General features: G+C 48.8%; 1 protein-coding gene across 1 annotated transcript in view; it reads left to right on the top strand.

Annotated features, from left to right (window-relative positions):
• Positions 1 to 25,533, top strand: part of CCT6A (chaperonin containing TCP1 subunit 6A) — a 391,452-nt gene that overhangs the window by 68,109 nt on the left and 297,810 nt on the right. The window contains exons 5-6 of the mRNA XM_069614878.1: positions 24,128 to 24,231; positions 24,923 to 25,033. Coding sequence (XP_069470979.1) covers positions 24,128 to 24,231; positions 24,923 to 25,033 — 215 coding nt within the window. The remainder of the gene's footprint in view (positions 1 to 24,127; positions 24,232 to 24,922; positions 25,034 to 25,533) is intronic.

The raw sequence follows: 25,533 nt of genomic DNA, 5'->3' as shown, positions 1-25,533 counted from the left end.
TTAGTCTGTTAACAAAAACTCGGACACAGTAAAAGTACAAAGTCAATTAGTTAATCTTTTGATTTTTTTTTTTTTTTTTTTTTTTTTATAGGATAAAATTCAAAACTGTCCAGACATTCGCATCATGCAGAACTACTTTACAATGGATTATACTTGGGACATGGATAAAATGCATTTCATTGGAGTACTCGCACACAATGCTTTTTGATACGTTTCACTTAAACATTTGTTACTGGCTGGCCAGCAACAGCTTGGCGAGTAGATCTTGAAAGGTTTCTCACAATCTTTAGCAGTTGGAAGCCCGTCATCTAACGAAGACTCACTTCATAAATGGGAACCCACATAAAATATAAATCATGTATTACTTTTAAAAAAACCAACCTGTTACTATCACAACTTGTAAATATTTCGCAGGCACACTACACACAAACACATCCGTTACTGCATATTAACCTAAATCTGGTGGCGATATTTCTTTCTCGGCTTGGCATGGAGCCCTGGGGTCGCATAGATGAGCACTCACTCCACATCAAACTGCCCTCAGAGTCTGCCCGTCTGCCAGCTAGTTGTCACTGCTCTCAGTCTGAAGATATTTCTCCCAGCTCTCTAAGGTGTCTGCCTGTCCTACGCCCACTCAAGCCCTTTTTATGACCTCTTACTGCCAGTGAGCGGAGATCCTTCCCCTTACAGATCATACATTGAAACCACATGATCTCATTTGGTTTTTCCTCCCTTCAACTGCATTACTGAAAAATAAATGTTACATTTATTTTTCCTTCCCTTCCTGACTCACAATGGTTTGCCTCAGAGTGGAATTTCAGATTTGTTCAACTTCACCAAGCTCAGTCTGCACGTTAGAATCAATTTTACAAAGCACCATACATTTTCCATAGTTTTCAGGCCATTTCCACATAGACTAATTTGCACTAAATGTAGGGACATGTAACTGGGAATGGATTATTGTGTTAATGTATTATTATTGGTGCAATGCAGTCAATTGAAATATCACCCTGAAATAATATGCAATTTAAAGCATGCTCTGCATTCCTGAACTTTGCATATCCCATCTCGTGCCTCATGCATTGGTAATCATGTTCCTTGCACATTTCTGCATGTAAGACCCCCACTACCGCAACATGTGCATGCTAAACTAATACGCCCTCAGCAACTCTGACCCCCCAGCTGCTACTCCTACAGATCTAGGTTGTCTGTGTCTGGGCTGACTTTGTGCTCTTTGCCATGGCCGTTAAAGGGTGTGGCAGAAGGTGGGCGGGGTTGGAGGGTGGCACTGGGTGGCTGTGGTTGAGATACTACTGTAGATGGCGGGGGGAGAGCAGGAGGGGGGAAACTAGATGTGAGTCTTCAGTGCCCAAAGAAACCCAGAATTGAGGCAGCAGTGGCTTGTATATGCAGCTAAATGAGACGCAAGATTGAGAAGTGCAACTAACTAGTTTGAGTAGAGGAACCTACCTGGGTAGATGAAGAGATCCCCCCCCTCCCCCGCCCCCTTAAAATGGGGGCACAACAGTAGATGCAGCTGTACCCATCCTGGGACACTTGGAGAAAGGTGCCTGATATGAGGTGCAGTAACACCTAGAGGTGGGTCACCTGGATGGAGGGAGAATGGCATAAGATGTGGGCACACCTGAAAATGCAGGAACACCTAGAAATGGCACAACTGGATTGGGTCAGAATGGCCTACAATGGGGGCACAACAGCAAGTAAAGTAACGCCCTGATTTGGGACACCCGGATAGAGGGTGGAAAGTGGGGGTACAACAGATGCAGTAACACCTAGATATGGACACCAGGATAGAGGGAGAAGGGCGTAACATTGGAGGCCGACGGCAACACATTTGGTACACCTGGATAGTGGGTGAGGTGCCTAGAATGTGTCACATGCACTCTAACAGCACCCACCCACGTGTTTGACTTCTGGGCTGCTTACTGGAGCTTAGCCAGCCCACCGAAGCCCTAGCCCAGCAAAAATGTACACTTGCATCTTTTAATCTTAAACTCTTTACACATGGACTTCAGCCACCAAGGGCGTTCAACAAATCACATTGTGACTGTACAAATGGTGAGCGACACAGCGGTGACCAGTAGATCAATGACCTACATGAAAAGTGTTACCTTAAACATTTTGCCTGGATGTGAGGTATAGCTTGTTAACAAATGCCTACATTTCGAGTGTTAAAGATTCCTCGTTACTGCACCTTCCCTTCCATTTCTGGACCCCCAAACGTTTTGCTTTTATTTTTGTATCTGAACTGCTTTTTTTCTGTGAAATCTTTTGCTTTACTACACCGGCTTTTGCTCATCAGTTCTGGGGTAACTGACATGTCCTGCAGGCTGTCGGTACTGGAAAACATTTCCCTTAGTATAGTTACTTTGTTGCTACACTTAGTAATTTATCGCCACTTGTGGCCATTTTTACCTTTTTGTATAATGCATCTTACAATTCAGTGCGCTACACTTTGTTTTGCCCTAGACTAATACTTGGAGGATTTTTGGTTAGTCTAGGTGTACTAAATGGACAAGCTGCTGGCAGCATTTCCCGATTGCTATTTTTGGTACATTTTGTTAGCCTTACTGCGTTTATGGCATTTGGCCATTTACTGCAGCCAGTGGTCTGACATGGCCATGCCACAAGGTTTTTTGCTTGTTTGACCATCTTGTATTGCAGTTTTCTTCCCGGCCTGTGAGGCCTGGAAAAGCTACAGCTTGTGCAACAAGACTTGCGCCTCTGAAATTTCGTGGTCCTAGCATCAAGGGCACTTGAGATAGGAGGGAAAGTCTGACTGCAGCAAGTGAATCCCTTTGCGTTGCCGTGCTTCAGCTGCCGTTGTCCAAAACTGTTACCTGCGTCCAGTCCTGTCCCACGGGGCCCTGCATCGAGCTCTGCTGGGAGACCTTGCCCCAGCCTTAGACGCCGACAGAACTGCTCAAACCTGCAACCCTTGGGGGATCAAGGGCTGGTTGATGGTGGAAAAAGCGACCTTGGACCCTCTTCAATTTGTTTCACTGGACTTGGCAGGTCCGTGGAGTACGAGGGGGGGGGGGGAGGTGAGTTGTTCTGTTAAGTGTTGGCTTTGCCATTGCTTGGTCACACAAGCACTACTAAAGTTGGAACATGTTTGTCAGATTACTGAACTGTTCACTGGACCCCAGACCATTGTACAGAACCTCGCTGAACATCTAGGCCCAAGGCCCCATACATTTTGGGGATGGACTTCTGAAGTTAGAATTTAACGTCTGTGGACCAGTAGTGCTTCTACTAATCAGTCCCTTCCTTTCCAAGGGTTTGATCTGCATTTTGCCCTACTCTAGTGATTGTGTATGTATCATATTTTTAGTGTTGTGATATTACCTGTTGGTAATTTTTCACTGTTATTTGGGCAGAAGTAAAGACTTGTTTTTCATACATGTTTTTCGAAGTGTTCCTTGACTGCTTCATTGTGTGCTCAATGTGACCCCTTATAAGCCCACTACCTTTTGAGATTTAGCCTAGCACTCGCCTTGTTACCTTTAACTGGTTTGGCTACAGTTCCCAGAGCTGTCCCTGTCACAATAGTAGGTTGGCCTTCCATACATCTGTCCACCGGGCCAGAGTATAGAAAAACTAACAGCGAGATAAATGTGCGTAAATGCGAGGGTTACCATACAACCGTGGGCGTCTTGTAATAGAATTGGGGGTTGTTGGCATAGAGGCGGGTGGGAGAATTACAAACTTGCCTAGTCCCTTTTCGAATGTTGAAAATGCCATGTGCAATACTCTGCAGCTACCACTAGATGTCGGCCTATGCAAAGCATGTGAATCTAAGCAGATATCGGCATCAGGAATAAGATTACTGTATATGTACACCTCTGTATCCTCAAAGGAAGAGGAACCCTGTATTTGCACTTTATTTTTTATTAATGTCTTATAAATAAGGTGTTTGACATCTCACATGTAGTTGGCCGCTTTCAACTGAGTATTTAACCCTCAAACAATATTTAGATATTTATCGCCATTCAGCCCAGAAATATGGCAATAAGGCTTTCGTCCAGAACACCCAGCCCTACTTTGAGTGTAGTCTAGGGTCCTACAAAAAGAGACCCCCTTGTGCTGCTCTGGAAGATGCATTGTGCAATGATAAAGTTACCAAAGTCAAAGGACTAAGGGAAACAGTTTCCCAGTACTGACAGCCTGACTAGTCAGTTTCCTCATAACCATGAGCAAAAGGTCAGTGGCGTGAAGCTGAAGGCTTCACTTAGTCAGGCAATGGGGCAAGAAGTTCGGGGGGGTCCCTAGAATTGGAGGGAAAGTTGCTAAAGAGAAAAACCTTTCCCAACACCCTTAGCACATCCACTTACTTTTGTCTTTTGCAAACTCATCACGTCCGACACTTAGTCAAGTGTAATTCCTTTCATGGACATGTACCCTATGTTAAGACTTTCATAGTCATTATTTTTCTTTATACCTGTGTGGGAACCTGTCAGTCTTTTACACTTTTTTTTTAATCAGTATCATTTTTTGAGACTCTCCATAGTGTCCTTTTAAAGTTATCCTCTTTGACAACTGATTGGCAATAAGTGCCTGTTGCTGGTTTTATAACTTTCTTGTCCTAAACTTGACAGAACTACAGTTCCCAAGGGTAGAGGGGATCTTTGATCCCTTTTACATTTAATTTGGTAAAACAGCACAACCCACCTTGTGTGGCGTGCTGGGGAGATGCAATTTATCCCTTTTCACACTAAAACTGAATAGTCCTGTTACAGGGACACGCAGTGATACCTAATTCGTGCACCTTTACGTCCAGTTTAATAGTCAGTTTCTGGGGGGATCTAACTTGGACCAAAGACAGCCTTGTCCTTCTGTCCAACAAGAGGGTTCAAAACATGCTATTCCAGATTCCTCACTATGTAGCCAATCACAAGGTGACTATGCAAAGCCATGCGACTGTTGGGGATAATGGCGTTCTGTGTACCTACCACATGCTTCTCTGCGCCCCACATGCAAAAGTGGCTCTTGAGCCAATGGTGTCGGGCCAGTGGGAAGATATAGTGGTTGTCTTGGCAGCCCTCGTTCAGTCTCTGCAGTGGTGATCCCGGGAAAATCTTCTGCAGGGGAAAACCTTCACCACCCCTGCAGTAGAGGCCACTCACCAGACTTATCTGATGGGGTGGGGGAGCTCGCCTCATTCATCAGACGGTGCCCGGTGTCCCCAGCGATAGCATCAATCACAAACTTCTTCGCCACTCTGGAGAATGCTGAATGCCCAGATTACGCCTCCAGGTACCCTCAGAACTACTCCACGGGGAACAGTCTCTGGATAACATGGTCAAGGAAATTTGTTTGCACCCCCACCCGATTCCCCTGCACAACAGAATAGTGCACAAGATGCACCAAGAGCCAGTCAGGGTGATTCTGGGGACAGATTCTGGTGACCCCCGGTAGCCTTGGTGCTCCCATCTCATGGCAATGTCAGTCACCCCTCCCAGGAAGCTGCCATGCCCAAACATGTCCTTGAATTCTCAACTTGGCAGACTGGCTCCTGAGGTCAAAGTTCGAGCACCTCAACTCCCTCAAAGATGTATGGACATACTCAGAAGCACAGAAACCCAACACCAGGAATTGCTACTCCAGCAAATGGAAGAGCTTTGTCATCTGGTGTAATGGCAAGGGCATCAATCCTATTCAATGCACACCTAAACATATTGTCCTGTACCTAATCCATCTGTTAGATTCAGGTCTTGTTTTCAATTGTCTAAAGGCCCACTTGGCTGTGCTTTTGGCATACGCCATGTCCCAAAGCAAGGTTTTGTGGTGTAAAATTCTGGTAATTAATGCATTTATGTAAGGGATAAAGAGGCTTCATTTCCCCCCCTATTCCCAACCCAGCTCCCGGGTGGCGCCTAAATGTTCTTACCAGATAAATGGGGCCTCCCTTTGAACCAATGCTCAAGGCTAGCCTTAAAGCGCACACCTACAAGGCTGCGTTCCTTTCTCAGCTGCATAAGAGTTGGTGAACTGCAGGCCCTTTCAGTTCGTGACCCATTTGTCACAATTCACAAAGATGAGGTGGCTTTGCGCCTAAATTTATCTCAAAATTCGATGTAAACCAATCCATAGAACTACCCACCATTTTCTAGAACCCCACTAACGTGGCGTCAAGAAGCCGCTACACACTATGTGAGGAGAGCGGTTATCTATCTGGAAAAAACAAAGCCACTAAGGAAAACAGATTCTTTGTTTCAGTGCCATCTGTCGGAGAAGGGGACCCTCTCTAAAATCGGCCATCTCAGTTGATAGAAACACTGATGCAGTTTCCTATCTTGCCAAGAGATCTACCCTTCATGCCTAGAGCACTCCTCTGGGCACAATGGCTATCATTGCAAATGTTCCTCTGGAGTCCATTTGCAAAGCAGCAACCTGGAGTTCTGTAAACGCCTCTATACAACACTACTGCCTAGATGCACACACTAGATCTGATTCTCAGGTGGGACAAGCGCTGCTAAGACATCTTTGCTACTGTTCCTTCACCCATCAGACCACCATCTTTGGGTATTGCTCGCTAATCTATGCACAGCATGCAATTCTAAGCCGATTAGAAGACCTGCATTACTCACCGTAATAGCATTTCTGATTGTATCTGCTTAGTTTCACATGCTGTGCATGTAGTCCGACATCTAGTGGCAATCGCAGAGTATTGTATCTTTTTTTCGAAGGGGGACGTCGACATGGGCATGATTGTAACACTATCCGTGACGTGCAGTGTACCCAAAATCCCCCACCCGAGGGGTAGTTTTAGTCACGCCCATGCCGATGTCCCCTTTCGATTTTTGAAAGAAAGCTGCAATTCTCCAGCATGGGGTCTGGCATGGATTCACATGCTCATGAATATTCCCCGTTGTCAGGCTGGGAATCCTCGGTACAGAAAAAAAATTAGTATCAGTTTTGTTTCTGATCTGTCCTAGTAGTAACCAATCACTGATCTCTGGGTCATACTGCCCTCTCCCTAAGCCCCGCCTCTGGCAGCTATCCTCAGATTTTTACCACACGTTCAAGTATTGGGAGTCCTCGTGCTATAGCTCTCGAGCTTTTGCTGCGTTTTCACGCTTTTTCAAAATTTCTCAATTTTCGGTTAAATTGAGCTTTACATCCGATCAATGGGGACCCGTTTTGGAACTTTCTACGCCCCCTCAAGGCTGAAGATTTCGTCGAACAACGCTTTTGGAAGATTCAAGAAGTTTCTGAGTCCTACCCCCGGACATGGCCCAGGAGAAAGGGAGCTCGACGCCCGGGAAGCTGTTCAGGGCCTGCCCTGGATGCCAGCTGCAGAACGTGTTCAAGGAAGACACGCATTCCTTATGCCTCTACTGTCTTCACGAGGACAAAACTCAAGTGGAGGAGGACTGTGCGTTTTGCGGTAACTTGTCGGAGCGGACCATGAGGGACCGCCATCTTCGTCTTGCCAACTGGCTGGAGGTAAAGAGCCCGTCAGGTGAGAAGAAAAAAGAAAGCTGAGCGGTCTTCTAAGTCCAGTGAAAGTGCCCCGGCGACGGGGGCCCAACAGAAGCGAAGCACCACGAGTCCGCAGGCACCGGGAGCGCCGAACAGTCGGGCTCCTCGGCTGCCAGGCAGGGCGCATCCTCCCCGGCGCCATCGACCACGAGCCAACGCTCTGGCTCGGGTAAGAGGAAATCTGAGAACCCGGCCAAGCTTCTGGAGAGGCCCCGGTCGATCCCAAAAATTTCAGCTTATGCGGAGCGAGGCGGGGAGCCCTCCCCCAAGGTGAAGGCCACAAGCACGCAGCCGGTGACTAAGGCCTTGATTCATCCAGCCAAGGCCTCACTCGAGGAGGTCGTGGCAACCCTGGCACAGCCTGCGGAGGTTACACCTGTGGTAGTGGCCTCAGGACCCAGAGTCTCCCTGCCACCTTGGAGGGAGGCATCTTTCAAGCCCATCGAAAGAACCCCCACGAAGCCCCCGGCGGAGAAAGAGGGGGGGGGGGGGCAGAGGCCGTCATGGATTCAGACACAACCTCCGAGGAGGAACTTGTCGAAGTCCCTGAGAGCCACGACACGGGCTTGGAGGACCAGCCCGTCGAGGCATCCTGATGAGGGGGACGACAGAAGCGACGGCGGCGCCGACGGGACCCCAGACCAACCGTCGCAGCCAGTGCCGCAGGGCAACTCGGCGGCCATTTTGATGGCAATTCAATCCTTATGCTCTGAAATAAGGACTAGATTGCCTTAACCCCTGACGGAGGAGCCAGGGGCAGGCCCGTCGGGAAGTCCACCACCCAAGAGGAGAACACATCCTCCTGCACCCTTCCAGCCCTCGAGGCCTGCTCAACCATCCTCCCCGTCTGCGGGGATGACACGGACACGACTGGCACAGACGAGGGTGGCGGGGTGGACCTCCCATCGTCTCACAGCCCGATGAGATTGGATCCTTCCATGCGATCTACAGGGCATCCAAGCTTTTCCAGCTCTGCCCTGAAGAAAAGGAGGGGTTCCTCTATCAACGTCGAGAGACCAAGAGGAAGACGGTCCCCACGGTACCTCTACTGGATGACATCTGGGACGAGGGGCTCTCCCTCAAGAACCCGTCCACGATGCTGGCAAAAAGGGACCGATACGAAAAGTACCGGGTCCCTGACGCGGCCCCTCTATGCCTTAGAGCACAGCCAACCCCGGATTCAGTCGTCTCGGACGGTGAGGGAAAGAAGCTTGACGCGATGGGTCGACGAGTCATCACGTCGGCGGTGACAACAATTAAGGCGGCCAACACCCTGGCTATCGTTGCCCGTTAAGACAGCGAACTTTGGTATAAGATCGCTCCCTTGTTGGACTTCCTGCTGGACGACAAGAGGGCAGAAGCCTGGAAAGCTTGCAAGAAGGCAAGGTGGCGTCGGACCACGCCATAACGGTGACGACGGACATCGCTGACACCAGTTTCCGCCAGTTGGGCAATGGTGTTTGCCTCAGACGGCGCGGATGGCTTAAGGCGACGGATTTCTGCCAGGACATACAAGCCAAAGTGTTGGACATACCCTTCAACGGGAACAACCTATTTGGGAAGAGGGTCGATGAGTCCCTGCAGGCCGTCAAAATAAACATGGAGACAGTCCGGGCCCTGGGAGTTCTCCAGCAACGACGGCCGTCCTTTCGGAACACCGCATGCAAGGGGCCTCCAAAGGTTCCGGCAGCGGCTCCTCTAACTACTGTCAAGTGGCCCGGTCTTTGTTGCAGGAGGCCTATAGAGGACGGGGCAAGTCTGGAGGTTCCCGCCATCGTCGCCAGGGAGGTCAAGGCGGCCTCGCAACAGGACTGAACCGACCATGGCGTCGGGCCCCCACCGAAGCACCCCGGTGGGAGGCCGGAAGGTGAGGTTCGTCAGTGTGTGGGAGTCCATCTCCACTGACCGTTGGGTGCTGGAAACCCTGGCCCAGGGGCACACCCTCGAGTTTCTAAAGAAGTGCCCTCACGTGCTGCCCATGGCCAGGAAGGAAAACCACGTACCCCAGCTGCTGCTTGAGGTAAGGGCGATTCTCAAAGGTGCCATCGAGCTTGTCCCAAAGAGACTTTGGGGCTCCGGGGTCTACTCAAGATACTTTCTTGTAAAGAAGACAGGAGGTTGGCGTCCCATCCTGGACCTGCGGCGACTGAACAAGTACATCAAGGCTCAGAGGTTCCGGGTGGTCACCCTCCAGCACGTGCTGGGACAGCTGGAGGACGATTTCCTGTCGCCGTTGAACTTGAGGATGCCTACTTCCACATTCGGTGTCCTTTTAGAATGGGCAAGTTCCTCAGGTTGGTGGTCCAAGGACGGCACTACCAGTTCAAGGCCCTCCCGTTCAGATTAAAGTCAGCACCCAGGGTGTTCACCAAGTGCCTAGCACCGGTGGCGGCGTGGCTACGCCTGAAAGGGATCCATGTCTATCCCTACCTGGACGACTGGCTCATCCGAGCAAGGACAAGGGAGCTCGCTGTAGAACACACAGCGAAGACCGTCCAGCTACTCACGGACCTGGGGTTCTCCATCTTCCCCCAAATCCCACCTGGTCCCTTCGCAGGTCGCCCTGTTTCTGGGAGCCAAGCTCGACAGTGGCACGGCTGGCCTTACCGTCCGATGAAAGCCATCCTGGGCAAGGTGCGACGCCTGCTAGCCGCGGGCATAGCCAGGGTAAGATCCATCAAATCCCTTCTCAGGATGACGTCCTGCATCTATCTGGTACGCCTGTGTAGACTTCGAATGCATCCACTGCAAGAGTTCCTCGACGCAGGCGGCGGGCAGCTTCGTGGACAGGATACCGCTCAACGAGACCTTCCGACGAGCGATCCGGTGGTGGGGCACCCGCACTCATCTGACAGCGGGCGCAGACTTTCAGACCCCAGCTCACCAGGTAATGGTGACGACGGATGCCTCCCTGGAAGGGTGGGGAGTGCATACCGGAGATCTCCACAAGAGTCCTTTGGCTCCAGTGGAAAAACAGCTTCATATCAACATTCTGGAGCTCCGCAGTGTTTTGGGCCCTCAGGTCATTTCTTCCGTCCAACGGCAAGGTGGTGAGGATCTTCACCGACAACACCACCACGATGTTCTACATTAGGAAGCAGGGTGGAACCAGATCACCGCCCCAAGCCCTGTCCAAGGAAGCCCAGGATCTGTGGCACTGGGCCGTCGACCAGGGGATGTTTCTGGTACCCTTTCATCTGGCAGGGATAAAGAACACCATCGCGGACTCACTCAGCAGGGAGCTGCGCTCGTGCCACGAGTGGGAGCTACGCCAGGATCAAGTGGATCGACTCTTCAGGCTGTGGGTCAGACACCAGGTCGATCTCTTTACGACGGCGACAAACTCAAAGTGCCAGAGGTTCGCCAGCAGGTCTACCCCCCCCCCCCCCAACCGAGGAGCATGGGCGATGCTTTCGCGTTCCCCTGGGACAACCTGTTCCTCTATGCTTTCCCGCCGTTGCTGCTGCTACTCCGGCTTGTCAACCAGCTCGAAGTCCCGGTGCAGGCTGTTCCTCGTTGCACCGGCGTGGCCGAGACAGATCTGGTTCCCGGACCTTCTGGACTTCTCGGCGTCCCCACCAGTCAGACTGCCCGTGGACGCGGATCTTCTCTCCAGAGAATGAGGCGCCATTCTTCATCACGACCCAAAGTCACTGAACTTGCAGGCCTGGCTCCTGCAGCGCTAGAGTTTGGAGGATATGATATACCGGCCGACTGCAGAGAGGTTCTTGCAAAGGCCAGGGCGTCCTCAACTCTCCAGTGTTACGGACACAAATGGAAGAGGTTCTCTGTCTGGTGCTGGGCACAGAAGATTAACCCTCTACGGATTACAGACCCTCAAGTACTGCCGTACTTGCTGTCGGCCAAGGCTGGACTAGCTCATGTCTCCAAGATGCATCTGGCTGCCATCTCCAGATACTCCAGGACACATGACGGGTGTCCTTGTGGTCTCATCGCCTGGTGAAGGAATTTATGAAGGGACTATTCTGCTCGTTCCCGCTGGTGAGGGCCCCGGCGTGGGAGCTCAACGTGGTGCTGACTAGGCTCATGGGGGCACCTTTTGAGCCTATGCATACGGCACCGTTGAAGTGCCTATCGTGGAAAACAGCTTTTCTTGTGGCCATCACCTCCGCACGGCGCGTGGGAGAAATTCAGGCCCTATCTTGCAAGCCTCCATACTTGACTTTTCACGACACGAGGGTGGTGCTCAGGATGTATCCCTCCTTCATGCCCAAGGTGCCGTCAGACTTCCACCTCAACGAGCCTTGGTGTTACCAGTTTTCTTCTCGTTGCCGGCCGAGAGGACTGCACTTGCTGGATGTAGCTAGAGCGCTGAAGTTCTACGTGGACCGCACGTTTTTGGAAGACGTTGCAGCTTTTTGTGAACTTTGGACCTGTGAATCAAGGGAAGGCTCTCTCGAAGGCATCCATTTCCAGCTGGCTCTCCGGCTGTATCGTGCACTGTCACCAGTTGGCAAACCGACCGCTGCCCGGCCGTCCGAGAGCCCATTCGACCAGAGCGATCGCTGCTACCACGGCTTTCTTGTCTGGTGTGCCCCTGCTGGACATCTGCAGGGCTGCTACGTGGAGGTCGACGCTCACTTCACGAAATTCTACTGCGTCGATCGGGATTCCAGGGAGGAGTCCAGGGTCGGCCAAGCAGTACTGCGCAACCTGTTCGCCTGAAGGGCCTGGTGAGGAGGTAAGAGTTGCTTAATGTTGAGTTTATGTATTGCTTAATGTTAAGCCTTTTGCCACCTCCCGTGGTTGTGCATGTGTGTACTGCTATGTAATCTTATATTCATGAGCATGTGAAGGACTGCCCTCTCCCTAAGCACCACCTCCGGCAGCCATCCTCAGATTTGGTAGCACGTAAAGTGACAGTATGACCAAGTGAAGAGCCGCAGAGGGATAGGCGGGAGGGTTCGCATGTGAATGCATGCCAGACCCATGCTGGAGAACAGTTACAGGTAAGTAACTTGTTCCTACTCTGTGATTACCACTAGATGTTGGACTATATGCGTGGCACGTGAATCTGAACAGATACTCACCGTAATAGCATTTCTGATTGTAATGCATGTCATACCGTCTCAATTGGCTATTAATTTGGCTTGTATTTCAGTGCTGATTTTTAATTAAAGCTTGGTGCAATTATTTGGAAAATGTGTCCTCCACTTAGTCTTTCTTTGTCCTTGGGGTTTGTTAGGCAAGATTGTATGCAGTACCCTGTGGGAGACTGCCCCAGCCTTGTTCTCTTGGGAATAGTTAACCCAACCTTTGGTATAAGCATGTACTACACAAGTTGGTAGTGTGACTGAGCAGCCAGGCTTATGAGGGGCCAATGTGAGCTGTAGAGTTGCAACAGTTTCACAGTGACCATTATTCAAATAAACTCTTACACACCAGGTTTTTGACAAAACAATTTATAAATGTAACAGTCAGTTGAATAAGCCTTCTTTAGAAGGGAGAAATATCTAACGCTTTAAATATACTATAAAACACTTAGTTTCTGTAATCGGATGATGCCCATTGGGAATGGCACACACTTCCTACACCACCGGGTGGCTTGAATAGCCAGGACACTGTGGACATCTTATTTATCACTGGTACATTTAGAGCATTCTGAGTTTGGTGCAAAAAAATAGATATGGGAATAAAACAAAGGTTAACAATTCATTCATAAACTGGTAAGTACTTTTTGAACCCTGCAATGCAAAGTAAATTAACCCTTTCCTGGTGGAAAGGCAAAAGCACCAAGTCTGAGGTAAGTCTCTCAGGGAGCCAGGACAGTCAATGTTAGTTGAGCGGAGTATATGGAGGTGAAGATCTTCCTGCAGTAAGTCTTGGACAATGTTTTTAGAAATGTTTGTAGAAAGTAAATCGCTGAAGAGCCACAAGCTGGGAGGCTTGAGGGGAAAGGGGGGGGGGGGGGGGGGGCGAAAGCTGCAAGCAACTCTGCAAAGGTAACCAAGACTAGTCTCAACTGAGAACTAGCAAGGCTACACAACAAGAGGTAAGCCAGCTTAGTTTTACAATACCTTTGGTTGGAAGAAAACTTAACTGGATCCTATTGCACTTCTATTCATGTGTAGGCCTGCAGATCCTTTGTTCCTGGGCCTCAGTTGTGGGGGCAAGAGGGAGGATGTCTGGATCCCAGCACTACGAATGGAAGGTCGGCGGGAGCAACGGGCAAACTTCAGATCAGCGGCACTTAATGGTTTCAGGTCCTCACGTCTCGCAATTACCACCACTGCGGTTCTCGGATACCACTATGGACTTTCCTTGCATCTGGGGTCCAGCTCTCTGTTGTGGCTCAGGCTTGGTCAGTCCCGTGTCATGGAGTCTAGAGGATCTTCCTGGAGCTCGGGTCTGACTTAAAAAGCGATGCACTCAATCTGGTGTTCCCGCAGTCAATATAGTTTCTGCTCCCTGGCAATTAGGTTCCAACGGCAGCAATGTAAGTACAGCCAGCTCAGAGAGGATGTCTGGAGAAGTTCACTTTGGGGTTGATTGGTCCCACCAACCCAAGGGGAGAAGGTGTCCTTGCAGGGCTTTTCTAGTCGAGGGGAATTCGGAGATTCAGCACTGCAGCAGGGCTTCACCGGGAAAACCAACGGTCCAGGGGTTGCAGCAGGCGTCTCTTCCAAGTTCTTCAGATTCCTTCGTCCAGTGGCCGACTCTGCCTTCCAAGCAAAAAACCTCACCTTTTATGCAGGTTTCTCCCATTCAAGCCAGCCAATCACCTTTTTGGTTGCATTCCTGGAACAAAGGGGATTGAGCAGTTTCAGGCACCTCCTCATTTCCTGCCCCTGCCAGACACACTGGAGCCAGAGGTGGGCTTCACTGGTGAATCCTGCCAAAGACCAAGGGGCCAAACCTGGTTTGGCGCGCAGAGTAAGTCTCGAAGGACCTTGCCAACAAATGGCAAAGAAAAACACCAGGCCATTTTGGCAAAATGGGCACCCAGGGGTGCTTTACTGTAGCTGCAATTGCAGCCCACGGTAAAAACGCACAGTGGTAGGAAAAAGTAAGCCACTGCCACCAGCCATTAATTATAGAAACTAGACAAAAGGGCATACTAAGTAACACCTCCAGCACCCTATTGTAAGAGTGTGTGCTGGATTTAGAAAGTTACAAAATGTAAGTTGTCAATTTCACTTCACGGCTCTTGGAAAGTTTCCTCGAGAAGGTATTTAAACTTTTGGGAAATCGTAAGCCTTCCCTGTGGCACTCCACTGAAGGTGCTGTGTGTCACAATGTAAAGATTATGCCTTTGGAGTTTTTCAGACTCCAATGAAGTTAAAATTACAGAAAATTAGGGAGGCAAGGTCTCACTCTCTCCAGGATAGAAATTAAAAGTTCAGCAGGAAGTGCAGGGGTCTCTAACATAGAAGGGAATTGGCACATTTCTGAGAATTCTCTATCAGGGTTCCATGTGACAATGTTGCCATGCAAGAATGTTTTTTTTTCTCCTTTTTTTATTTGTATTTTTTTTTTTACGGCGATACCATTAGGAACATGTGGGGGACACATCTGCTCCCATTTTACCCTATATATGGTCCCATGTTGCCTATGCCATTACCTGGCAACTATGTATGGCAATATTATATACAGGGACAATATTGCCTGATGCCGTCCTTGGGAGGCTTAACTGAAAACAAGCCACTGAAGCTGTTCTAATGGCAGCCAGTTAAAACCAGTGTTTGGCCCTCTTTTCTGCAAGGTGTGTGGGTTCTCGTGGGGGTGGCAGGACTCTAGCATTGTTTTCAAAATCCTATATTTTATTTGCATTTAAAACCTAATGCAGACATTGGACAGCATAACACATGCATGAAAAACCTGACACAACACGCTTGTACAAAGGGGTCCCTTAGGGGGTCCCGAGCCCAATGAGGTGCACCAAGGCCCCATGGAAAGCAGTGCTCCGTATGGCGCCAGTTCTGGAGTGCTCTGCTCATTCCAGCCAACGGGTTAGCGGAGGCCTTAGTGGGTCCAGGGAAGCTTGTTGCATAGCCCATAAATGGGGCCCAGGTATTTCAGAAAGGGATTTAGATTGCCCTCTAGGAAATCTGAGATCTTCCATAGGCCCCCTATCTTTTCAGGCTGCAAAGCTTTGGGAGCAGAGTCCCAGGGAGAAGCCAGGGTTATACTATATTGGTGAGAGGGCCCAGGGTCCCCATACTTCACCATTTCTTGGCAGCTGCTTTCCAGCTCTCCTCTGTATTGAAGTGAGAGGGTTTCAGTTGGGCTGCCTATGTGGGGGGTTGTGCGGGGGGGCGGGTTTACACCATGCATCTATCTGTAACCAACATGGCCAGTCCAGTTTGGGACCAGGCAAATGTTGTGCTGCTCGCCTGTACATGGATAGATCTGGGGCCCCCCAAGTTGCGGCTGTGGATCAGGACCTTTCTTGCTTTGGGGTCCCCCCAGATAAATTTCATTATTGCTCTTTGTAGAGCGATGAGGTCACTTTCTGGGATATGCGTTGGGGGTGCTAAACATTGATAATTTAGCCTAGGGTGCAGGTTCATTTTTCTTGCCCCGATGCGGCCCAGCCATGGGAGCGCTTGTTTATTCCACGGCTGAGGTCCCCCCAGAGGTCCTTGAGTAATTGCAGGAAGTTGCACTGGTAGACCTTGGTGTGATTATTTTTTTTAAAATTTTTTTGGGGGACTATGGACCCCCAGGTATCAGATTGCGGTGTCCACCAATGGTATGGGGAGCTTGGGGGTGAGGAGTTCTTTCTGCTGTTTCGTGATGTTGATTGCTGGAGCAGAGGAGTTATCATAGTTCACTCTGAAACCGGATGCTTTCCCAAAGGCGTCCAACTCATCTAGCAAGGGTTTTAGGGAAGCATTTCGGCATGCGATGGTCGGAACGTCATCCGCATATAGTGCGGCCTTGTATTACTTTCCCCCTATTGTGAGCCCCTGTATGCCTAAATTTTGTCGGATCTTTTCTGCACGGCTCCATGGACAAGGCGAATTCTGGGGGGGACAGCGGCAGCACTTTGCGTGTACCTCTGGTTATAGCTATGGTCTCTGATCTAATGCCGTTCATCCGGAGTTGGGTGGTCGGGAATTGGTAGTTTTCCGTGTTCCATTTCCCGAAATTGCGACTTAATCCCATGTACGCCAGTGTGTCTAATATAGTCCCAGTCCACCAGGTCGAATGCTTTGTGCGTCCAGGGAAATGACCAGTAGCTCCTCCCCTCTTCTGTTGGCGGTTTCAATAAGGTTTAGCGTTCTTTGATCTTGTGTGTCCCCCCTCCCAGGTAAGAACCCTGTTTCGTCCCTGGATACTATTCCAGGGAGGATTTTCCCCAATCCAGATGCCAGTACTTTAGAGTAGATCGTTCCATCTGTGTTCATGCATGTTATCAGCATGAGTGTTATCTGCCTGTATGAGGCCGCATGCTCTGGGTCCAACCCTGGCTTGCGAACTAATATGGTGAGGATTCTGCCATGGACTTGGTAACCCTCCTGGTCTCAAGGAAAGAATGAATGCAGCGCTAGCCGCGGGCCAAGATTTGTGCGAATGCTTAATACAATTTTGGCGTCTGCTCATCCGGGTCTGGGGTGGTATTTTTCAAGGGCTTGATGGCATCGGATACCTCTTCTACTGCGATTGGGGCTTCCAATGGCTCAAATTGGGTGGTAGTGAGTGGTCTAGAGGGCTGAAGATATTGCCAGTGTGGCGGGGGTTGGCTTCCCGTGGGGACAGGCAGACCAGTCATGATTGCTCTGTGGTGGGCCACTAGGATCTCCAACTTATTAGCATCAGTGTATCGGGCGATTACCCTAACCCTCCCCCCCCCGCAAGCCGGGTTATATTGAGCTATGTACCTTCCACAGTTTGTAAGCTAATATGCAGTTCACTTTTTACTATTGTGATTAGTAAAACTTTTGTGTGTGCTAAAGCCTTAGCAGAGCGATCCACCCAGTATTTCTAGGGCGCTTCTTTTAATTTCTTCGTTAGAGCTGAGACTTTTAGTTCTAGGGCGGAAGCTTGGATCTTACAGATCCAATACTGTGATAATTAGTGCCACTCTTATTACTAGTTTCATAGCCTCCCATATTTCTGTGGTTGTGTCAGGGTGATGTTTCCCTAAGGTAGTTAGCTAGTGATTCTCTCACTTCTGCTTTAATTATGTTGCATAATAGGAGGGAGTAGTTTTGCTTCCAGTACTTTGGCGGGGGTGCTAAGGTGCCCGTAATTGAACGGTCTACTGTTACTGGCGCGTGATCTGAAAACATACGGTTGTGGATTTCCGCTTTTCGGAGGCAGGGGAACAATGCTCCAGTGACTAGGAGAATGTCCATCCATGAGTGACCGCAGTGCGCATTAGAGTAAAAGGTGTAATCCCTGCCCGTGTTCGCCAATTTACATACGTCCATTGTTTCAGTTTCCCTTAGTAGCTTGGGGAAGGCCAGGGCTCTGGTGAAGTCAGAGTTGGATGGAGGGGAGATTTCTTTCAATTGGTTGGGGACCACGTTAAAGTCTCCTCCGATAATGAGATGCCCTGTTGTGAAGGTTGCCAATGTTGGAAGTAATTCCACTAGAAATGTATCCTGGCCAGAGTTGGGGGCTTAGATCCTAGCAATGGTGATCGGCCTCTCTACAATATGCCCTTAAATCTAATGCAGTGCTTGTCTTCTGACAGAAAATGTCTCCTGGAGAATTACTATATTCCCCCATGAAGCTAAGCCTACTTTCTACCGACTTGCGCGTCCTGGGGAAGTTGAGACCCATGACGTTCCACGTGAGAATGCAGACTTCAAGATTGTCACCCGACCCCATAGGACTCTAGTGGCCTCAGCTGTGGGTGCCTGTGTATTGAGTCTAATGTTGTACTTCCAGGGTGCCACTTCAGGAAAGTGAGTGCATGTTAAGTCTGAGGATGTCTGAGTTGCAAACCTTTTAAGTAACAGAAATTAGGGAAGCAGATTTAGTTCTCACCCCCCCCCCCCCATTTCCCCCACCTCCCTAGGGATAACTGCCTCATCCAATGGGATTGCTAGCCAGCCCCGCCGTCAAACTGTAGCCAACGGGCAGAGCCTGCCATCAATGGGATAGCAGTAACTGGAAATGCTTGGTGTATTAGATCTTGAAATCCTGTGCCGACCACATCATTGTGTTCGACTTGGAATGTGTGTGTGCACCCCAGTGAGGGTTGGAACTCTGCTATATATTTGAGCGCGCTTCTCTCATACCGGAATGGGTGCAGATAATGCTAAGGGTTTCTGCAGGAGGATTGCGCAGGGTGCTGGATCACTGACCTGCCAAGAAATAGCTGCGGTGGCACTGGTTAGTCCAGGTTGAGTGGCTTCCGGGGACCCTGGAGCCTGCGTCTCCTGCTGGCCCTGGACCAAGAGCTGGCTGAGGGCAACTTTGCTTGATCCTGGGTTTGCTTTGGATTCCGAACCCCCACTGTCTGCCCCTTTTCCAATGAAATGCTCTGCTTCCTTTGGTGTGCGCATCTGCCGACGCGTACCTTCCCATGTGAAATTCAAGGCAGTTGGGGGAAACTCAAAACGGTATTGCACCTTTCGTTCTTGCAGCCATTCCGTGAGGCCCCGTAGAGCTTTCAGTTTCTGCAGGGTTCCATTGGCGAAGTCTTGGTACAGTAGGATGGTCGCCCCTCTGAAGAGTATGTGCTTAGGAGCTCTAGCCGCCCTCATTACTTGCTCAGTCTGTGATCGCTGTAGGGATCCCTCTGAGGCGTATATTCTGCCTAGAGTGGTTTTTCGCAATGTCCTGCTTGGCCTGCTTGGCCTCGAGTGCTTCACATCTTGCTTCAAGGGCTGAGATTCTATCCAAGCCACGTTCTAGCTCGAAGGCATTATCACAAAGGCTATTTTCCACGCCTTCAGTGCGCTTTTCCACCTCTTCCACTCTTTTGTCTAGCATAGCTATCTTCTGTGTGACCTGGTCTGTCCCTTTCTGGATCTCCTTTGTTAATGAAGATAGATCTTTAAGGTCAGATTTGTGGCAAACTGCTGGATTGGGTCCGGTGTCTCTGGGGTGCAGGTTAACTCGGCGGAGGGGCCTGCTCATTTGTCAACTTTTCTTGGCCGGGATTGGTCATCAGGGTCACGATGTCGGCTTGCTTCACGGTTTTCCTGCTTTTTGCCATGTCGGTGAAATACACTATTGTTACTTGCCGGTGTTCCGACTTCACTGCAGGAATAGGGCGAAGGCTATCAGGCCCTGGCTGGACCCTGTGGATGAGTCATCTTTTATCTCCTGCTTGGCGCACCCCTTTAGTTGTAGAGCACTATGCCGCTACCAGTACCTGGCGTTGCTGCCCTCCTCGTGTGCTCACTGTCTGGTGGGAAAAGTGAGTGGAGAGTTCATAGGCTTGAACTGAGCCCAGCTGATTGAACTAGCCTTTCCAGACCATGTGCCACCGCAATTGCCCAGTACAAGTAGGGGGCATGGGCGGCTCATGGGGATTAGGGCGCCCTACAAGTAGTGTGCGATGGTTCAAGGGGCTGCACCAGTATCCGGATCCTTAGTGGCGTGAATCAAGCGGAGACCATGGGGTGCATTTGCTCTCCGTCCCCTAAGGCGTTGGAGCTTTGACAAAGATCGTGTATGCCCTACACCAGGTGCTGTGTTGGTAGCGGGATTGCTCAGTACGTGCATGTTGAGCTGGGGCTACCTCCCTGCTAGTGATCGTTGTTGAGCTCCCCTCGCCCCCCCCTTCCCTCCTGTTGATGCCAGATGGGGTAGGGGAGATGAGGCGGTGGATTGGCTCCCAGGCACACGTAGAGCACCGGGATGCTGTTTGCCTAACTGGGTTGGAGTGGCCCCGCGTGTGGCTTGCTGAGTGACTCACCCCTGCTTGTGCGTTCTCAGGCGGGAGAGGCTTTCCGGTGCTGCTTCAGTTCACAGTGCAGCGGGGGACCGGCTGTGTGGGGCTCCTCTCACGACCAGTTGGAGGTCCGCCTAGGATCGGCAACCGCAGCAAGGCAATTCTTGTGGATCACCCCACACACTGGGCACTTGCTTCACTTGAAGAGGACGGCATCGGGTCCAGATGTGATCAGTTACTGACGCTGAAGCATTATTCCAGTGTGAGCCTGGGCCATTGAGGGTACAGCCCCCCCCCCCCGCACCCCCAACACAACGGTCGCAGGGCTCCAGAGTCGATCGCCCACCATCTTGGCTTTTACGTTCAAGATGGTACAGAGCCTTCCGCAACGAATGGCACCATACAAACTGTTTGGCCGCGCCAGTCCCGGCGAGTTAGATACAGCAGGGATTCACATTCCCTGAGGGGATTTCAGGGTGCGACGCAGGCTCCAGTCTGCTCAAATTCGCTCTGATGTTGGCCGGGAGCTTTCATGGAGCTATGCTGTTCAGTCGGCTCCAAGCCACGCCCCTTGGCATTGGTTTTTAAATTTGTCCTATTGTAGTCCCCTCTGCCTAGTAGAACACAGCAAGATCTTAAATTGCATAAGCAAAGATTTATAGAGGTTCAAATGTACCAGTTTTTGTTTTAATACAGTACTTGTGCTAGGTTGTAATCTTGAGTATGTGCTTAGTTGAGTCTGATTTGCAAACATAGGACTATAGGTACACTTTGCAGAATCTTCTTTCTACAGACCCTACATCAGTTAGTAGAGGCAGATCTCTCCTTCCTGGTTTGCCACCTGTAGGGACAGTTTCAAGTGCTACCCAAATTCATCAAAACCATTCAACTGGGGGCAGTACAAGACTATACTCTTAGTATAAGGCTGTACCACCTGAGTGCATGGTAGCATATTGGTCAAAAAAGAAGGGGCGAGGCACGCACTCCAGTTCCTGGCCAATATATTACCTGAAAAAAGGTTGCTGGGTTAAATCCCAAGGTGTCCAGAACATTTCACAGGGTTAAATCACAATTGTTCACAAGGTGGATTCCCTTCTTGCACTGCTGTTCTCCTCCTAGCGCTTTCGTGTCGCCAACACTCATCAGGGAGGCTGAGTTGCCTTTCTGTTGCGGTGAATCCAATATAATTGCTGTTGCAGTCTATAGGAATTGTGGTAGCTGTAGCGCCTTGCGTTTTTTTAATTTATTTTTTCCTCCCTAAAGTGGAGTTCCGGGCTCCAGAGGCAGCAGCACCAGGGTTGCTGTGCCGCACTTTAGAGAACCATATGAATGGTTTTCTCCCCTCCCCCAAATTTGGGAAAGACTTTTGTATTAGGATGGGCGTCAGTTCCTGGTCACCTGATTGGTAACATGAGACCTACAGCCACCAGAATCCCTAGAGACTATTAGAGCTACTAATTGGAACCACCTGCATATCAGCACAGCCTCCCTGATGAATGTTTGTGACAGGAAAGCACTTGGAGGAGAACAAAAAAAGCAACTGAGCAGAACGGATCCAACCCTGTTAATACAAAGTTGTTTTTGGGATCTTTTTTTTTTTTTTTGCAGGTATAATTTGACTGGGAACTGGAGTGCACACCACGCCATTTTGTTTTGTTTCCTGAATGGTAGCATAGACAGAGCAGCCGGGCCTATTTTAGGAGGAGAGATGGCTGTAGAATCAGTACAGATTAAATTGTAATACAAATGGTCCAAAGAAACACACTTTCTATGTTAAAGTATTTATATAAATATAGGTAGGCCCAGATAAATCTAGGTGTAAATGAGCACTAACCTTATGTAATCACAATTATAAAAACACACTACATACACAGATTAAGTATAAACCTTATTTGGAATACCTAAGTCAAACCCTTTGAATATACATTCAGTGTAGGTTGCACCTATCCTTGGGAAGTAACAAAAACAATGGTTACTTTCACAATTACATTCAGTAATGCAAGGGCAGTAGACCCTAACAGTTGTACAGTGACAATCGGTCAACTGGACAAAAATACTTTTTGAGAACAGTGCAACACTTCCAGGTACAGTAATACTAGGTGAGTAAAGCAAGTATGTAATCTCAAAAGCACCTGTAATTGAAGATCAGTGAGGCACAGATTGAGGTAAGCAGTAACTCTAACTTATTTTTGGATGGCACACTGCTAACTCCAGGGAAGTAAAACCCATGTAATTATTTCTCGCAAGGAGTCCAGGTTAGGTCTTTTCCCAACTATAGAAGTGACTGATGTAATGGCACTGGGAAAGTAAACCCTAATGTTACTGAATGATTCAAAGTTAGTCTAGGTAGACAACAACCTAATACAGACTTATTCTGGACAGGCTAGCAGCAAGTCGGGGGAAGCAAGACCCAGTTGCAGGAATAATCTGGTGAAACCAACACATTACTTTTGGGAAGAGGCACAACCTTATCGGAGTAATATACCTTCACATCTACTTTCTATTAGAATGGCAAATCGGGACAGCCAGACCTCCCTCCCCCCATACTGGGATTTGTCAGGCAACGAGGACAAAGGGCTGTGGACTTTTGGCATCCTACTTCACTTCCTGCCCTCAGACTGGAACCTGGGTGGGGAGTCCAGGGGACTCCTGCCGAGGATAAAAATCACACAAAGGAATTTCCCGCCCTGGATGTCGGGGGAAGGAACAAGAAGGGACAAACACTAAAATGTCAAAAGACCGGGCCATTATGGTAACCTGAGAACCCGTGGGTGCCTTTACTGCAGCTGTGAACACAGCCTGTGGTAAAGGTGCACCAAATTAATACAAGGTATAACTGCCACCAGCCATTGAAGGTAAGCTTGTCCCTGTAAGGGAATTGTTCGTTTTAGTGTGAAAGGAATACTGTATCTCCCCAGCACTCCACATAAGGTGGGTTGTACTGGTTTTACAAAATAAAATGTAGAAGGGATCCTTTCTACCCATGGTAACTAGTTCTCTCAAGGTTAGCAAAAGAAAGTTAAAGGGGAGCCCCTAGGGCAACCCAGCAACAGCCACGTATTGCCAATAAGTTGAGACACTATGGAGAGTCAAAAAATGACACCCATTAAGAGTAAAAGATTCTGAGTGGAAAATAGTTCCCACTCACAGAAGTATTAAGGAAACAGTAAAGCAAAAAGTACTGGGGTTGTCCCAAGTCGGGAAGATTTACCAGTTCTGTGAAATCTTAACCAACACCATCCAAGTAAAATTCAGCATTTATTTTGTGCCGTTTTTCAAACGGATGGGCTTTATCTTCTGGTGAGAAAGGTGTACCTAAATATTTATTTCTCTGGGGGGATTATGAATGAAGAGCTTACTGTACCCATCCCCATTGACTGTGCTATGCTGCCAAGCATTTCCCAATTAAATTTCAAGGACAGCCCTCAAGCCAAGGAAATTGTCTAAGAGTGGCAAATCTAATTCACTATTCAAATTATACACACTAAATCTACATGGCTGGCATCCCTTATTGTGATTGGCCAGCCAACACTATGTCAGATGACTTCAGCTTTTTGGCCACTCAAAATTTATTGGGCCGGAGTAAAAAAGATTACATGCTTTAAACCTCTGTATTGCTTGTCCCCCTCCCCCCTCCGTATACATCTACTAGTGGAGGCCCGTGTCTGCGCTTGATCAGCAGTCTGTCTCTTGCCCTGTGCTAAACAATTTGTTACGTGCTATGTGGTACATTGTTCTGATGGGCCAACTTATTTGGAGTGGACGAAAATGTGTTGTAATCCTTTATTTTTTTCTTTGTTTTAGGCTGTCGTAGACTCTGTTTTGGCCATCAAAAGACCAGATGAACCAATTGATCTATTTATGGTTGAGATTATGGAAATGAAACACAAAACCGAAGTTGACACAGCGTAAGTAGCAATTATATGATGCTTGTTGAATATTTTGATAGTTATACATGATATAACTCTGAATGCCTGTGCACATTAGAGGCCTTTCTTTACTCTACCAAATGTTTAGCCGAAAAGTGGAACTACTTTGTACTCTGTTCCCATTTTCGTTAATCTTGCAGTGTGAGTAAGCTGCGCCCTGGTAACTTCAGCAAGCACTTTAGGATTTTGTCTTGCATCGTTTCTTTCCATCATGCTTAAAGCATTGGCGCTACAGCTTGGGACAATGGAATAGGTTTCTGCCACCCCATTCTTACTTTTCTTGGGGGGGGGGGGGGTGGAAGTTTTGAAAATGCTAGCCCTTTTCCAAGAATATACTAGTCTTGGGCAAAGGGATTCCTTTGCAAAATGGTGGATGACTACTCTTGTAATGCACTTGTCTTGACCGTTTATTCTTTGGCTTTTGATGGGAAACTGGTTTAAATTTACATCCATGATCTGCGCAGCACTATTGTGATAGTCATGGCATGGGTGGCTTCAGCAATGAGCTTTTGCAGTTGCGGTAAGTCGGTTACCATGCATGAGCGAATTTGCTTTACCTAATGCTGTTTTGAAGCTGGCATATTTGTATGAAAAGCAAAAACCAAACTGATTTTAGGGGGGGGTTTTGATGTTGGAGGTATGTAACAATAATTGGTCTGCTTTGGTTCAGACTGATCAGAGGGCTGGTTTTGGATCATGGTGCTCGTCATCCTGATATGAAGAAAAGAGTTGAAGATGCGTTCATCCTTACCTGCAATGTATCCTTGGAATATGAGAAAACGTAAGTTTGCTTTAAAGTTACCGTTTAAGAATGGTTGTCCTTCGCAATTGTAGTTCTGCTTTTGTTTTTGTATATTTGCACAGTGAACACCCAGGTGTCCCTTTACCTTGTGGTTCCCTTGGATTGAACTCTGTGCGATAGAAATTTGTACTTTACCTCTGCATTGGCTGACTTTACTTTTCATCCACATGTATTCATAAGTACAAAACATTTGTATGGTTTTCCCCAGGGGGCCAAGATTGTTTTTTTATTTAAAACCTGGCTGGTGTGCCCAACTCACTTTGTACACTTATCTGTTATTTGGATTAGGACTGCAGCCTGAAGGTGATCTAGAGGGGCATTGACATTTCTTATTCATACAACACCCCTTGTCAATGCACTGCAAGACCATTATCAAAATTAGGTTGTGCTAGTGTATTGTTCTCCTGTTGGAATCCACTGCCTGGTGGACAAAAAAGACATGTGCAGCTTTTTAACATACTGTGCAATGTAGAGGTGCC

This window comes from Ambystoma mexicanum, chromosome 9, assembly GCF_040938575.1.
Source record: "Ambystoma mexicanum isolate Mex_15411 chromosome 9, UKY_AmexF1_1, whole genome shotgun sequence".
Lineage (NCBI taxonomy): Eukaryota > Metazoa > Chordata > Amphibia > Caudata > Ambystomatidae > Ambystoma > Ambystoma mexicanum.
The sequence above is the reverse complement of the archived record's forward strand: the minus strand, read 5'-3'. Positions and strand labels throughout refer to the sequence as shown.